General features: G+C 44.1%; 1 protein-coding gene across 3 annotated transcripts in view; it reads left to right on the top strand.

Moving 5' to 3' along the window:
• Positions 1-13,019, top strand: part of YARS1 (tyrosyl-tRNA synthetase 1) — a 26,875-nt gene that overhangs the window by 3,619 nt on the left and 10,237 nt on the right. For all 3 annotated transcript variants that reach the window (XM_004705001.2, XM_045298813.1, XM_045298812.1), the window contains exons 2-6: positions 1,220-1,366; positions 1,487-1,662; positions 3,954-4,083; positions 6,486-6,566; positions 10,379-10,471. In XM_004705001.2, coding sequence (XP_004705058.1) covers positions 1,220-1,366; positions 1,487-1,662; positions 3,954-4,083; positions 6,486-6,566; positions 10,379-10,471 — 627 coding nt within the window. The remainder of the gene's footprint in view (positions 1-1,219; positions 1,367-1,486; positions 1,663-3,953; positions 4,084-6,485; positions 6,567-10,378; positions 10,472-13,019) is intronic.

A 13,019-nucleotide genomic window follows, 5' to 3' on the forward strand; every position in this document is an offset into this window, starting at 1 on the left:
GGAGGTTATATGTAGATCCTTGTAACTGGTTCCCCCTTCCCACCCCACCCTCCCCCCACACCGTGTATCATGGCTTCTAACAGCCTCCCAAAACCATCACTTGAAGAAACACTAAAAACTTCTACCAGGGGCATACTACCAGCCTGCTAGGATTTTCCCCCCCCCAATATTGTGTTTGAAGGTGAAAAGAAAGCACTAAACGTTTCAAATGGGAATGAGTATCAAAGTTTAGATTTCCATAAATGAGCTCTTTGACTACCTTTTGGTACATTGATTGAATCAGATTTCATGTCAGTGGTCTTGGTGTGCTCTGGGAAGTGACTGGACTAGGAAGTAGTAGAGACGCAGAGAGGAGTAGGATAATTTAAGACCTGTTTTGGAGTGACTGGAGCAACTTGGTGAATGAGATTCTGATTTACTGATGAATAATGAATGATTTAATGACCTAGGTGTAAAACTCTTAAGTGAAAAAAGATAGTTGAGTTAGCTAGAGAACCAAGAGCATTGGTTTAATTTTGGCCAAGTTGAATTTGAATTGCCTAGAGTGGTAACAAGTACACATTCTCTGTATGGGTGTGGGCAGGAGATTTGGGAGTTACCATCTTGTAACTAGTCATTGAAGCAACTGAAAGCGGATCGCTTAGGGAGAATGTAGCCTCAGAAGAAACTAGAACCCCAAGGAGTGCTGTTATTCAATGGTCAGAGAGAAAAGGAACCTCTGCAGAGAAATCTGAGACCTGGCAGCTAGAGAAGTCGGAAGAACAGCGAGAGTTTTTCCGAGATTCAATGCAGACTCAAGATGCTCGCTGAATTTAGCCATGCGGAGGTCATCTGTGATCTTAGCAAGAGTATTTTCAGTGATGGGGTGTGGATGTGGAATAGGGATAAGGAAATGGAGCCCAGAAGAAAAGACAACTGTTTCAAGAAGTTTGTCTTAGGAAAGGAAGGAAGGAGTTGAGGTAGCAGGGGGGGCAGATGTGCTTAGGGTCGGGCTCCCTCCCCTGCCTCACGGCCACTTCTGGAGTGGTACCAGCAGCAGCTAAGGTGGGTCTCCTGTAGCGTGGAGAGCACGGGTGGACCTCCTTGCTGGTCCTGAGCCTGGACCCCTGGTGCCCCCTGCTTTTATTTTCCTGGCCGCAGGATAAGGTGCTGGACTCTTCACCAGCACTCAGTAAGGTGAGGCACCAGCATTAAACCAGGTCTTGTGTTTCCACCACAGGAGGTTCTGGGGGAAGACAAGCTGAAGGAGATCCTGAAGGAGCGGGAACTTAAAGTTTACTGGGGAACCGCCACCACCGGCAAGCCTCATGTGGCCTACTTCGTGCCCATGTCGAAGATCGCAGACTTCCTGAAGGCAGGTTGCGAGGTAAGCAGGAACTCCACATGCCAGGCGGTTGCCCTTGGGGAACGACCAAAAGGCAAATGTGATAAGGCCAGGGGTGGAGGAGCGCTCGGACAAATGCACATTTTGGTGGTCCCTTTCCAGGTAAAGATTCTGTTTGCGGACCTTCACGCATACCTAGATAACATGAAAGCCCCGTGGGAACTCCTAGAACTCCGAACCACCTACTATGAAAACGTGATCAAGGCAATGCTGGAGAGCATTGGTGTGCCCTTGGAAAAGCTCAAGTTCATCAAAGGCACCGACTACCAGCTCAGCAAGTAAGTGCTTAACACCCACCCTCCTTGTGACTCTAACACACCTAGCTAATTATGGGCCTGGGAAATCCAGACACCCTAAATTTAAATGAGAAGCTGTTTGCCCATTGCCTTATAAGAACCATTAAAAATTTTATGCCCTTTGTGCTTTTAAAATAGCCATTAAAAATGTGCTAACTGGTAAACAAATGCCTAGGTACTGTCCTAATAGAAACCTAACCTTAGCAAAGACCTTGGCCTTGTAGAGCCTGTGGGAGAAGGATGACAGACAGGGGAGCCTTTCCTCCTTCCAGTCTGAGCAAATAATGTTGAAAGAAAAGATAAAGGAACACATTTCAAAATCCCCGCCCCCCCAGCTTTTATTGCTTCTTTCCTTTTGTCAATTCTTATATATATAATGCTACCTCAGGTAGAATTTTGTATCTTAATTTTCAGCCTCCGTATTATTTAATCTTCAAAACCTTGCAAATAGCCTATGTAACATGCATCACTGCCTGGTATTTTTGTACTTAGGCCCTCAGAACAATTTTTTCAAAGTAAGGATGCTAACCACAAGGTCAGCAGTTTGAAACCACTAGCTGCTCCAGGGAAGAAAGACAAGGCTTTCTACTCGCATAAAGAGTTGTAGTTGAAAATATACAAATGTGTTTGACACAATGGATGGATGGATGGATTGTCATAAGAATTGAGTCCCCAATAAAATGATTTTTTAAAAAGAATTATAGTTGAGGGCAGTTCTACCCTGTCCTATGAATCGTAATTAAGTCCATGGCTGTGAATTTGTTTTGCTTTGTTTTTATTTTTGTTTATCTTCATCAGATAGACTTTTTTGTACCTCCCCCACTGCTGAGCATTTACTTTTAAATAAAGCATATAAACATCTGTGCCTCACTTAGCTTGCTAAGGAAGGAACCCTGATGGTGTTGCGGGTTCAAATAAATGAAAGTCACTATAAAGTGATGATAATTTAGAAGAGTTTTTATTCGTTATAACTGAACTGTTAGAATCTAAAAGCGATTCTTTTATTGCAGTCCTGAGTGGACATTTCAGTCCATCTTTAAAGGCAAAAACTCATTTATCATTTGTCTAGAACTTAAGCAAGCATGGACAGAAGAAGGAAGCAAAATTAATGTTATTATTCTTTAGAATTAGTGAGCGTTACAGGGTACAGCATTGATTATAACATCCTGATTAAGAAAATAAAAATAGTAATATCCTGGTTACAACATCAAAAGGAATAATATTTTTAATGACAATGTTCTGATCTCAAGAGCAAAGGAGTGCATTCTAAAATCAATCACTAGTCGAACTTTTGGGGATAGGAGGGCGAAGGAGGCAGGTCATAAAGATTTACAGCCTGTAGGTTCAGTGAGTCAGAATCAACTCAACAGCAGTAGGTAGGATGGCTGTGAGGAGCCCTAGTGGTATAGTGATTAAACACTCAGCTTCTAAGCAAAAGGTCAGTGGTTCAAATCCACTAGCTGCTCCACGGGGGGCGCAGTCTGCTCCCAAAAATATACAGCCTTGGAAGCCCTATGAGACCGTTTTACTTTGCCCTTGTGCTGTAGGGTCACTAGAGCTCTGGTGACAACGTGGAGACTGGTTACCCACTGGGTAGCTACCTGCGAAACCTGCAGTTTGAAACCACCAGCAGCTCCTAGGGCTTTCTAATCCCCTAAGGAGTTACAGTTTTGATAGCGTCATTTGTATCAAGCATAGTTGTATCTATGTTGCCATCGTCATTTCCAGAACATCTACTTAAGCCCTTGGTATCTGCTCCTCGTTCCCCATCCCTCCCTATCATTCGTTATTCTTTACACCGACCCGGAAGCTACAGAAAGTTAGTGAGAATCTTCATTATTTTTTAGTTAAAGTTGTCCATGAATATGTTGAAGCCCCCTCATACTTAAAAAAAAAAAAGACATGGAAAAGCAATTGACTAGCCTTGGCATGTATCTAATTGCCATTCCAGAAGAAGAGGGTGAAGGGAAATGGCAGAAGAAAAGGTATTTGAAGAGAAAATTGCTAAGTTCTTCTAGAAGTAAAGAAAAGGGCTATTGAAAGTTTTTTTTTTTAAGCTATTTTTAAAAAAGAAAAACAGATTCTCTTCTGAATGAGAGCATGGGTCTCAAAAGCCACCCTTTAGTGCTCTCTTTGAAGGGTTCAGGAATAACAGGCGTAAGCACAAGGGGGAAATGGATCTCCACGTGGCCCTTTTCCAAACAGAAAGCGCAGCACTGTGCTGTAGGACTTTGCTGGGAACCAGCCTACAGCTGTCCCTCTTTCCTCCCCAGAGAGTACACCCTGGATGTGTACCGCCTCTCCTCAGTGGTCACGCAGCATGACGCCAAGAAAGCGGGCGCCGAGGTGGTCAAGCAGGTGGAGCACCCTTTGCTGAGCGGTCTGCTGTACCCTGGACTGCAGGTACTTAGGAGAGAGGCAGGGGCCTCTGCTTTCCTTTGCTACTGACTCCTGACTCCTCACAAACCTTCCTCTGAGCTCCAAACGGGCTCATTTACTGTGCTTCACCAGACCCTAGGCCTGCCTTCCTCCTCCTCTCCCTCACTTCCTGTGGCACACTTACACTGCTCTAGTTGTAGGACCTCACTGCCTATATGTTCTTGAAGACACTGCTCCCTCTTGCATCTTCATGATGCTCATCATAGTCTGTTAGTCAGAGAATGGGAACTTCAGAATGATATGTGCAAATAAATTACAGGCGTGATCCTATTTTCCATTACGCAAAGCATTGTATTTCATACATGTATGTATGCCTTTGTAGGAGCAAGGAGAACGAGAAAAAATATATGTTAGTTAAGCCATTAATATTAGTTAGCTCTGGGAGGCGGAATGATAATATGGACAGACTTAATTTTTTTAGGGGGGTGTATTTCTCTGTCATGTCTGGTATATTCTCACTAACATGAGTTACCTAACTGCAGTCCAGTCATATGTGGCCAGTGGGTTTCATAGCACATAATACAGTATTAATAAAAACCTCACTGCCTTTGAGTCAGTGCTGACTCATAGCGATCCCATAGGACAAGGTAGAACACCCCTGTGAGGTTCTGAGACTAACTCTACAGGAGTAGAAAGATCCATCTTGTGATATACGAGGGGTTACCTCCCCCCCAAAAAAAATGATGTTATGTGAGGGGGTAGTGCATTTGCAGTTCATTCCACCAGGTCAGACTGTTAATCAAGCTTTCTATTCAGAGGTTCTGAAAAGATTACATAACAATGTACGACAAAAGTCTAATTTGTGGCAGACCGGGGACTGGTTTTGCCAGCACGACAATGCAGCTGCATGCCAGTTTTTGGCAAAAAAACAGCATGCCTCTTTTGCCTCTGCACCTTGCTCACCTGACCTCGCTCCATGTGACTTTTCGTTTCCTCTAATGAAGAGGGACATGAAAGGACAGTGATTTGATGACGTAGAAGAAGTGAAGAAAAAAAGGAGGGAGGTGCTATCAGCCATCCAAACAGATGAGTTAGAAAAATGTTTCCAAGAATGGAATCACAGATTTGACAGATGTATTTTAAGTCTAATGGAGAGGACTTTGAAGGTGATAAGGTTGTTTTGCAAAAAAATAATTAAATACATAGCTTTGAAAAAATTCTGGGTCTGGGGGGTCGTCCCCCTCCCCGTATAGTACATTATCACAAACTGCCCTGTTGGACAGTGTTGTTCTAGATCCCCCCTTGTTTGTTCACCTTTCTCTTCTCCCTCATTCCTCTCCCACCAGCCAAATCAGATCACTAGATCTTGTCAGTGCTGCTACTAAAAATCTCACCTTTAGTCTCAGGCAACGCTCCCCCTCTCGGGTTCATCGCCATCTTCACAGCAGCTTCCATTAATTTCCCTGTCTGCCCACAGGTCCTTGCTCTGCCCTGTTATACGCTGCTCCTCTCCCTCAAATCTTTTGCTGGCCTGGGAGAAGCTGGCCCCCTCGGCACTCTGTCTGGCATTACATTTGGTCCTTAATGGAGTGCTTGAAATCCTTTGTGCCGCCCAGAGCCCCCCAGTCTGACACCCACGGTCCTTCCTTGTCTAAGCTCATCATCATCCCCACATCCCTTTAAGGTTGTGCTTTCACAGGTCAAATCACTCGTTCTCCTAAATGTTTCACACCTCTGAGTGTGCCTCCGTCACTGTTTCTCTGTGTGGTGAAAATATCTACTTGAGCCCCCAAACCCAGCGTAGCCCACAATGAATTCTCAGAAGTCCTCCTCCCCACATATCTAACCAACTAGAGAGAATCAGTCATTTCTCCCTTTGTGTTCAGTGTTCCTCGTATTAGCATCTGGGTTCGCCCTAGCGCACTTCGTTCAAATGATCTGTTTACATGTCTCTCTCCTGAAGTGGATAATCTGACTTTTCGAATCCGTCTGGCTCTGATTCATCTCTACATCTGCAGGCCAGGCATGTAGTAAGTGACTGTAATTTGGTATTCTACTTAAGTCTGCCTTTTTTCTGGACCCTGGTAGCACTTACTTCTTTCTGTGTGCCATGATGGGGCGGGGTCCCTTCAACATGGCTTTCTTTCTCTCCCTTCCCCTTTTCTGCACTGAACTGTGAGCTGCCTGGAGACAAGACCCACTCTTCTCTACGTTTCCTCCGGGACGTCTGGTGAGGACTGCTCCTTACGGGCCCGGAGCACATGTTTAGGCAAAGCTCTTAAGCCAGCCGGGAAGCTAAATGCTGTTTGTTTACACGCTGGCCACCCTTCTGAAGAACCTAGCAGTGCTTCGGCATTTCTGAGTCCCCATCTTCACGCTACAGAAACAGTGGGAGTTGATGTTTTGGTGTCTGTTTGTTTTCACAGGCCTTGGATGAAGAGTATTTGGAAGTCGATGCTCAGTTTGGAGGCATTGACCAGAGAAAGATTTTCACCTTTGCAGAAAAGGTCAGTGTCATCTTTCCTATCATCGCACCTTTGAGCCTCGGAGGTGTGCACCCGAAGTTCATGAAACTGTGACACACATCTGTGTAAACAAAAACTCACTGCCATCAAGTCGGTTCCAACTCAGAGGGACCATAAGACGAGTGACGCTGCCCCGGGGGCGGTTTACTGGAGGAGAAAGCCTCCTCTGGCCTGTCCTTTAGGGAAGAGGCCCTTGTCTCCTGTCAACAGCTTTGTTTTTCATCCTTCCGAGGAGAAACTCTGTAGCCATTGGGCAATGCTTCCCCGTTTTCACTTCATTCATTTGGTATTTGTCAAGCGTGTAGAGAAAGTATTGCTAGTGGAAGTAGAAATCCCTGGAAGATGATTGTTGTTGTTCAGGGACTGTCCAGTTGGTCCCAACTCACAGCGACCTCATGCACAACAGGAGCAAACAGTCATGCCATCCACACTGTCGTTGCTTGTTTGAGCCCGTGGTGGCAGCCACTGTGCCAGTCCATCTTTGTTTGTTTGTTTGTTGCTAATCTATCTTATTGAGGGACTTTTTATTTATTTATTTTGTCGACCCTCTACCCATCATGATGTCCTTCTCCAGGAACTGTTCCTACCTGCTACTATGTCCAAAGAAATGCGATGCAGTCTTACGATGCTCACAACCCCGGAGAACTCGTGTGCTTCTCCCGAGAGGGATTTGCTCGTTCTCCTGGCGCTCCGTGGTCTGTCCAGCGGTCTTCCGCTGGCAGCCCCATAATCCAACGGCGTCACGTTACCTTTGCTCTCTCCCTTTTTCACTGTCCGGCGTCCACCTGCATCGCTTGGGTCAGGGCCATCTTCATCCTCAAAGTAACGTGTTTGCTCTTTATTAACACTTTCATGAGGTCTTTTACAGTAGATTCTGCCCAACATAGTAGGACACCTTTCATCTCTTTTCCTCTCTGTTCATCACCATGTTGCTTATCGTGAGGACTTTCATTTTCATGATGTTGTGGTATAATCCATTTCAAAAGCTATCGCCTTTGCTTTCCAGCAGTTAGCGCTTTACTTTAGGCGAGCAATGTGTATCGTCTGCATATTGCAAGTTGTTGGCGAGTCTTCCTCTCACCCTGATGCCAGAGTTTTCCCTCTGCGCCAGTTTCTTGGATATTGCACTCAGCATACAGATTGAATAAGTACAAGGTAAGGACACAACCCTGACATACTTTCCCAGATTTTAAGGCACACAGTGTCCCCTTGTTCTGTTAAACAACTGCCTCTTGGTCCATGTACAGGTCTCAGGAGTATTATTCAGTGTTCTGGAATCCCCATTTGCAATGTTATCCACAGTCATTAAAACACAGGTAAAACCTGTCTGGTGTGCCCTGCTTTCAGCCAAGATCCATCTGGCAGCAGCAATGATATCACTCGTTCCACATCTTCTGAACCCAGCTTGGAATGATCTTCAGCAAAATTTTACTTGCATGTGACATTAGTCATTAATTTTCACATTCTGTGGGATCACCTTTCTTTGGAATGAGCATGAAGATGGATTTCTTTCGGTTAATTGGCCAGGTAGCAGGCTTCCAGATTTCTGGGCCTGGACCAGTGATCTCTCCCAGCCAGTGCCGTGGTCACTCCTGGAGCCTTGGTTTTCCTCAGGGCGACTGGACTTCCTCCTTCAGCTGTACTGTTGGTTCTTTTGAAGTGGTTAAGTGTTCAGTTACCAGTTATTTTTGCTCAGTGACTCTATTCCTTCCACCTCCTTTTTCCTTGTTTGGGTGCTTCCTGTGGTCACTGCAGCTCAGTGCTGTGCTTATATGTGTTCAGGTCTTCCAGCTTGAGGAATGCTGAGCGTGTTCGTTCTTCCCTTTCGGGTTTGTGGCTCTAGGTGTTTGCACATTTGCTTATACTGCTTTGTCTTTGCGAGGTTGCCGTTGAAATCATTTCTTCAGCTTTTACTTCATTAATTCTTCCATTGGCTTTAGCTATTCTATATTCAAGAGCAAATCTTACAGTGTCTTCTAACATGCATTTGGTCTTTTATTTCCTGTCTTGTAAATGAAGTTTTGCTTTCTTCATGAATGATATTCTTGATGTCATCCCACAACTCACCTGGTCTTTCTTCAGTCACTTAGTATTTTATGCATCTGATCTATTGTTGATAGTCCTTAAATTCAAGTTGGATTATACTCAAGGTTGTACTTTGGCTCTGGTGGACTTCTTTTAATTTTCTTCAGCTTCAACCTGAACTTACATATGAGCAATTGATGGTCTGCTCCCCAGTCGGCTCCTAGGGTAGTTTTTGCTTCTACTCAGGAGGTTTTTGCTGGTCAGTTTTCTCAGCTGGAGGTCACTAAGTCTGCCTTGCTAGTCTTTCTTAGTCTAGAAGCTTCGCTGAAACTGCTTGCCATGGTGGGCCTGCTGTCGTGTGAAATACCAGTGGCGTAGCTGCTGGTATCAGAGCAATATATAGGGTTCAACTAATCGTACAATAAGCTAGGTGGTGGGGAAGGTGAGTAGACAACCCTACAATTTTCCTGCTTTGGGACCTAATAATTCTACTTCTAGAAATTTCCCCATGTTGTACTTCTAGCAAGCTCCTAGGTGATGCTGATATTGTTAGTCTATAGACCAGTGATTTGGGACTGGGAAGACCACCCTAAGCGAAAAGGCAGAAATCACAATAATTGTCCTCATGGAACTTATATTCTAACAAGAGTGAGGAGACAGAGGAAAAACAGGTAGATAGCAAGATGGGTTGATGAACAGAAAGAAGACATATTGTATAGTTGATGATAAAGTGCTATTCAGAATAATAAAGCTGTAGGAAGTGAAAGACATCGAAAATGTTGTATATGAATAAAGACTTGAAGGAGGTAAGAGATCACGCAGGTTAGATTTCTGGGGACGAATGGTCCAGTGAGAGAGAAAAACCACACTGTCATCTGGTTCATACATTGGGTTTTGGAGACTGTACATCTTTACAGTAGCAGACAGCGCTGTGGGGAGCCAGCCTCCCCACGACCGAATCAGATCCAAGGGCGGTTGTGTAATGGAGGGTTAAATTAAAGGGACATCAGAAAGATAAAGCATGCAAGGGCTCACCTCCACAATCACGACTTCAGGAGCCAGGGCCTCTCAGAGAGAGAGAAAGAGCATGTAATCTAAACTCACAAGCTTATATACTCTTGAGCACGCAGGCCATGGTAAGCACATATGTAGCAGGAAGGGATTGTATTAAAAGCATACATGTAACATGAGGGAGATGAGTTAGGGATATACACACAATAGGAAGGGCTTGAACTAGAGTAGTGGTTCTCAATCTCCCTAATGCCGTGACTCTAATACAGTTCCTCATGTTGTGACCCCCAACCATAAAATTATTTTCATTGCTACTTCATAACTGTAATTTTGCTACTGTTAGCAATCAGTGACCCCTGTGAAAGGGTCATTCGACCCCCAAAGGGGTCGTACCCCACAGGTTGAGAACCGCTGTACTAGAGGCACACATGTGACAAGAAAGTTCACATCTAACAAGGGGGCTCTGGAGTCAGGATGGCAGCCTAACCTTGGTCATGTCTGTGCTGGCTTGGCCTAAGGTGTCTTTGAACTCTTAGGGCAGGATCTAACAGCAGCCTGCGGGGAGAGAGGGAGAGGGGCGGGGTAAGTTCAATAGCCTCACAATCTAATACTAGTAGAAAAATATTAGGAACAAAATCTGTTTCCATTATGATCACTGTTGGGCCAAAGTAAGACTATTGTAGAAAAAGACTAGGAGGATATACTGAGTGCTTGGGGCACTGCACTAATACCTGCCTGTGTATGTTCTGATCCTCCAGTACCTCCCTGCACTAGGCTACTCGAAACGCGTCCATCTCATGAATCCGATGGTCCCAGGGTTAACTGGCAGCAAAATGAGCTCATCAGAAGAGGTGAGTCGCCCACTCTGACTTTGAGCTTAGAAAGCTTGAGCAAGAAATGGGGAGGCTGGGGATTCTTTAGGAGAGTAGCCTGGCTAACTAGAATTCATGAAACTTTGATGTATAAGGAATCTTATCGAGCCAGTTAATTCAGTGGTTCTTGGCAATGGACACATCCAATCTCCCTGCGAAATGATTATAATTTTAATAAATCTCACTGCTATCGATCAAAAGTACAAGGAAAAGAAATATCTTCATTCTCAGAACTGGTAAATAGAGCCCTGGTTGCTTTTCTCCCAGTGAGAATGTCGATTCTTGGGGTGATGTACATACAGCTCATGGGTTAAGTCTAGTAACATTTAAAGATCCTTAGGGAAAGAATACTTGTTTTGATCCTTCTCACTCAGAAACCTCACTGCCATCAGGTGGAGAGTGACCCTACAACTGTCCGTAGGTTTCCAAGACCGTCACGCTTTATGGGGGCTGCAAGTCGCATCTTCCTGCCACAGAGCCACTGGGGGTTTCAAACCGCTCGCCTTGAGGTTAGGAGCCCAGGACATAATCCACTACACTAGGGCTCTTGTTTTGATCCTGAGGAGCACAAAATCGAGTAATTAACACTAGGTTTACAGGACGAGTCATTTTGATAAATTTTAATTTCCTCACCGAAAACTACAGAAACCTTTTACATGTACATCCTATCATTGACGCTGACTTAACCATTTAACGTGTCAATTTGCTAGAAACGTAAACTGAATATTAATCCCAGTCAATGGGTTTCACTTGTGAAAGCATTATTTCCGTAGTAAGTATAAACATAATCTAAAAGTACCTAGAAAGTAAAGACAAACTTTGCAGCGGAGACTGACATACTGACCGACCCAAGCAACCCTTACGATACATGGAACCCGGTATCCCAAATGTTGTATCATGCTAGATACTAGAAAGTTTATCTACACATACGGTATCACATAGTTTCATGTATAAGTTAATAGTGTGTAATTATGTTGTTTTAAAAATAAGTCGTGTTTTTAAAGAAAATGTGTGTTTCGTTTGCATGTCAATGTGACTCATGTCCGTCAAGTTAAGTACGTAAGAAATGCCTGTAAACCTCGTATTGATGGACCCCCTGAGATCTGGAAGGTGGAGTGCTGGGTTCTCGAGCGTGACTTATCTTCATATCACCTGTGGGACTTAAAACGAGTTGGTTGGGCCCTGACCTTGGGGATTCTGATTCATTGGTTCTGGGGTGGAACGTGGGAATCCATTGATTTCGTGGCCTACTCGGTGGTCTTGATTTAAGTCTTATCTGAGCACTGACAAGTGGTTTAGTCTGGTGTCTCCACCTTTGAGCACAGATTGGGAAGTGTGTGTCTGAGAATCACAATTTTTTAAAGTAATATATTCATGTATCTTTCTCTCACATGGTCCATGTCATGGGTTCCCAAATGTATTTGGCCCACCGTCCCCTTTTCTGGGGAAAAAAAATGACTATCTCATGAGAATCACCTGGAGAAGTTCAAACAGCTGCCTGACATGCTCTGCTCAATGTATAGTCATTAAGTTTGGGTGTCCCGGGTGATTCATAAAGCCACATGTGAACCGTGACTTAGCAACTACCAAATTCATTCCAAAATAAACATAAAAGCCCCTTCTTCTGTAGAGGGGAAATGGCGCTGACGTATGTAATGCCTGGGACTAGCGATGGCGGTGAACAAGAGTTCTCTAATATTGCTAACGGCGATGCATATCCCTTCCGTGAAAAAATTTGGGGCCTAGCAATTGTAGGTAGTTTATGGAAATAATCCCCGAGAAGGCTTTAAAAACCTATGCAAAGATGTTCACTGTACATTATTTATAGTTTGTAAAAATAGGGACAATTGGGCAATCATCCATTATGTTGTCACAAATAATTGGCCATATAAGACTGCATAAAAATTGTAAAATGGCTATGGGGGACGGGAATTGTGCCCGATCTGACCCCACCACACCAGGACAAAACACTAAGGGTGTGCAACAGTGCAGCCAGGGGAGCAAAGGAATGAAGGCCCCAGAGAATACAAAAAATAGGCTTTGGGGTCAGGGCATGGCACACCATCAGATTCGACCAGAAAACTATCCTAAAGGTCAACAAACAAACAATTTACAGGGTTTTCTTTTCTGTTGTTGTTCTTTTCTTTTGTTGCTTTGTTTTGCTCTATCTTGTTTTTTGTACATATTATTATCTCTGCAGGTCTATCTAGATAAGATAGGTGGGATAAACAATCTGGAGAGGTGGGGGGAGTGGGTGTTAACAAATCCAGGGGGACAAGGGAATAACAAGTGATCTAAAATTGGTAGTGAGGAGGGTGTAGGATGCCTAGTGAGGCTTGATCAAGGGCAATGTAGCCGAGAGGAATTACTGAAACCCAAATGAAGGCTGAACATGATAGTGGGACAAGAGGAAAGTAAAAGGCAAAGGACATTTATAGAGGTCTAAATACAGTCATGCACATATGTAAATATATTTATAATTTATTATGGGGAAATAGATCTAAGTATATATATTTATATGTTAAGT

The sequence above is a fragment of the Echinops telfairi genome, unplaced genomic scaffold (genome assembly GCF_000313985.2).
Source record: "Echinops telfairi isolate 266 unplaced genomic scaffold, ASM31398v2 ScPeMD7_7457;HRSCAF=8495, whole genome shotgun sequence".
Taxonomy (NCBI): Eukaryota; Metazoa; Chordata; class Mammalia; order Afrosoricida; family Tenrecidae; genus Echinops; species Echinops telfairi.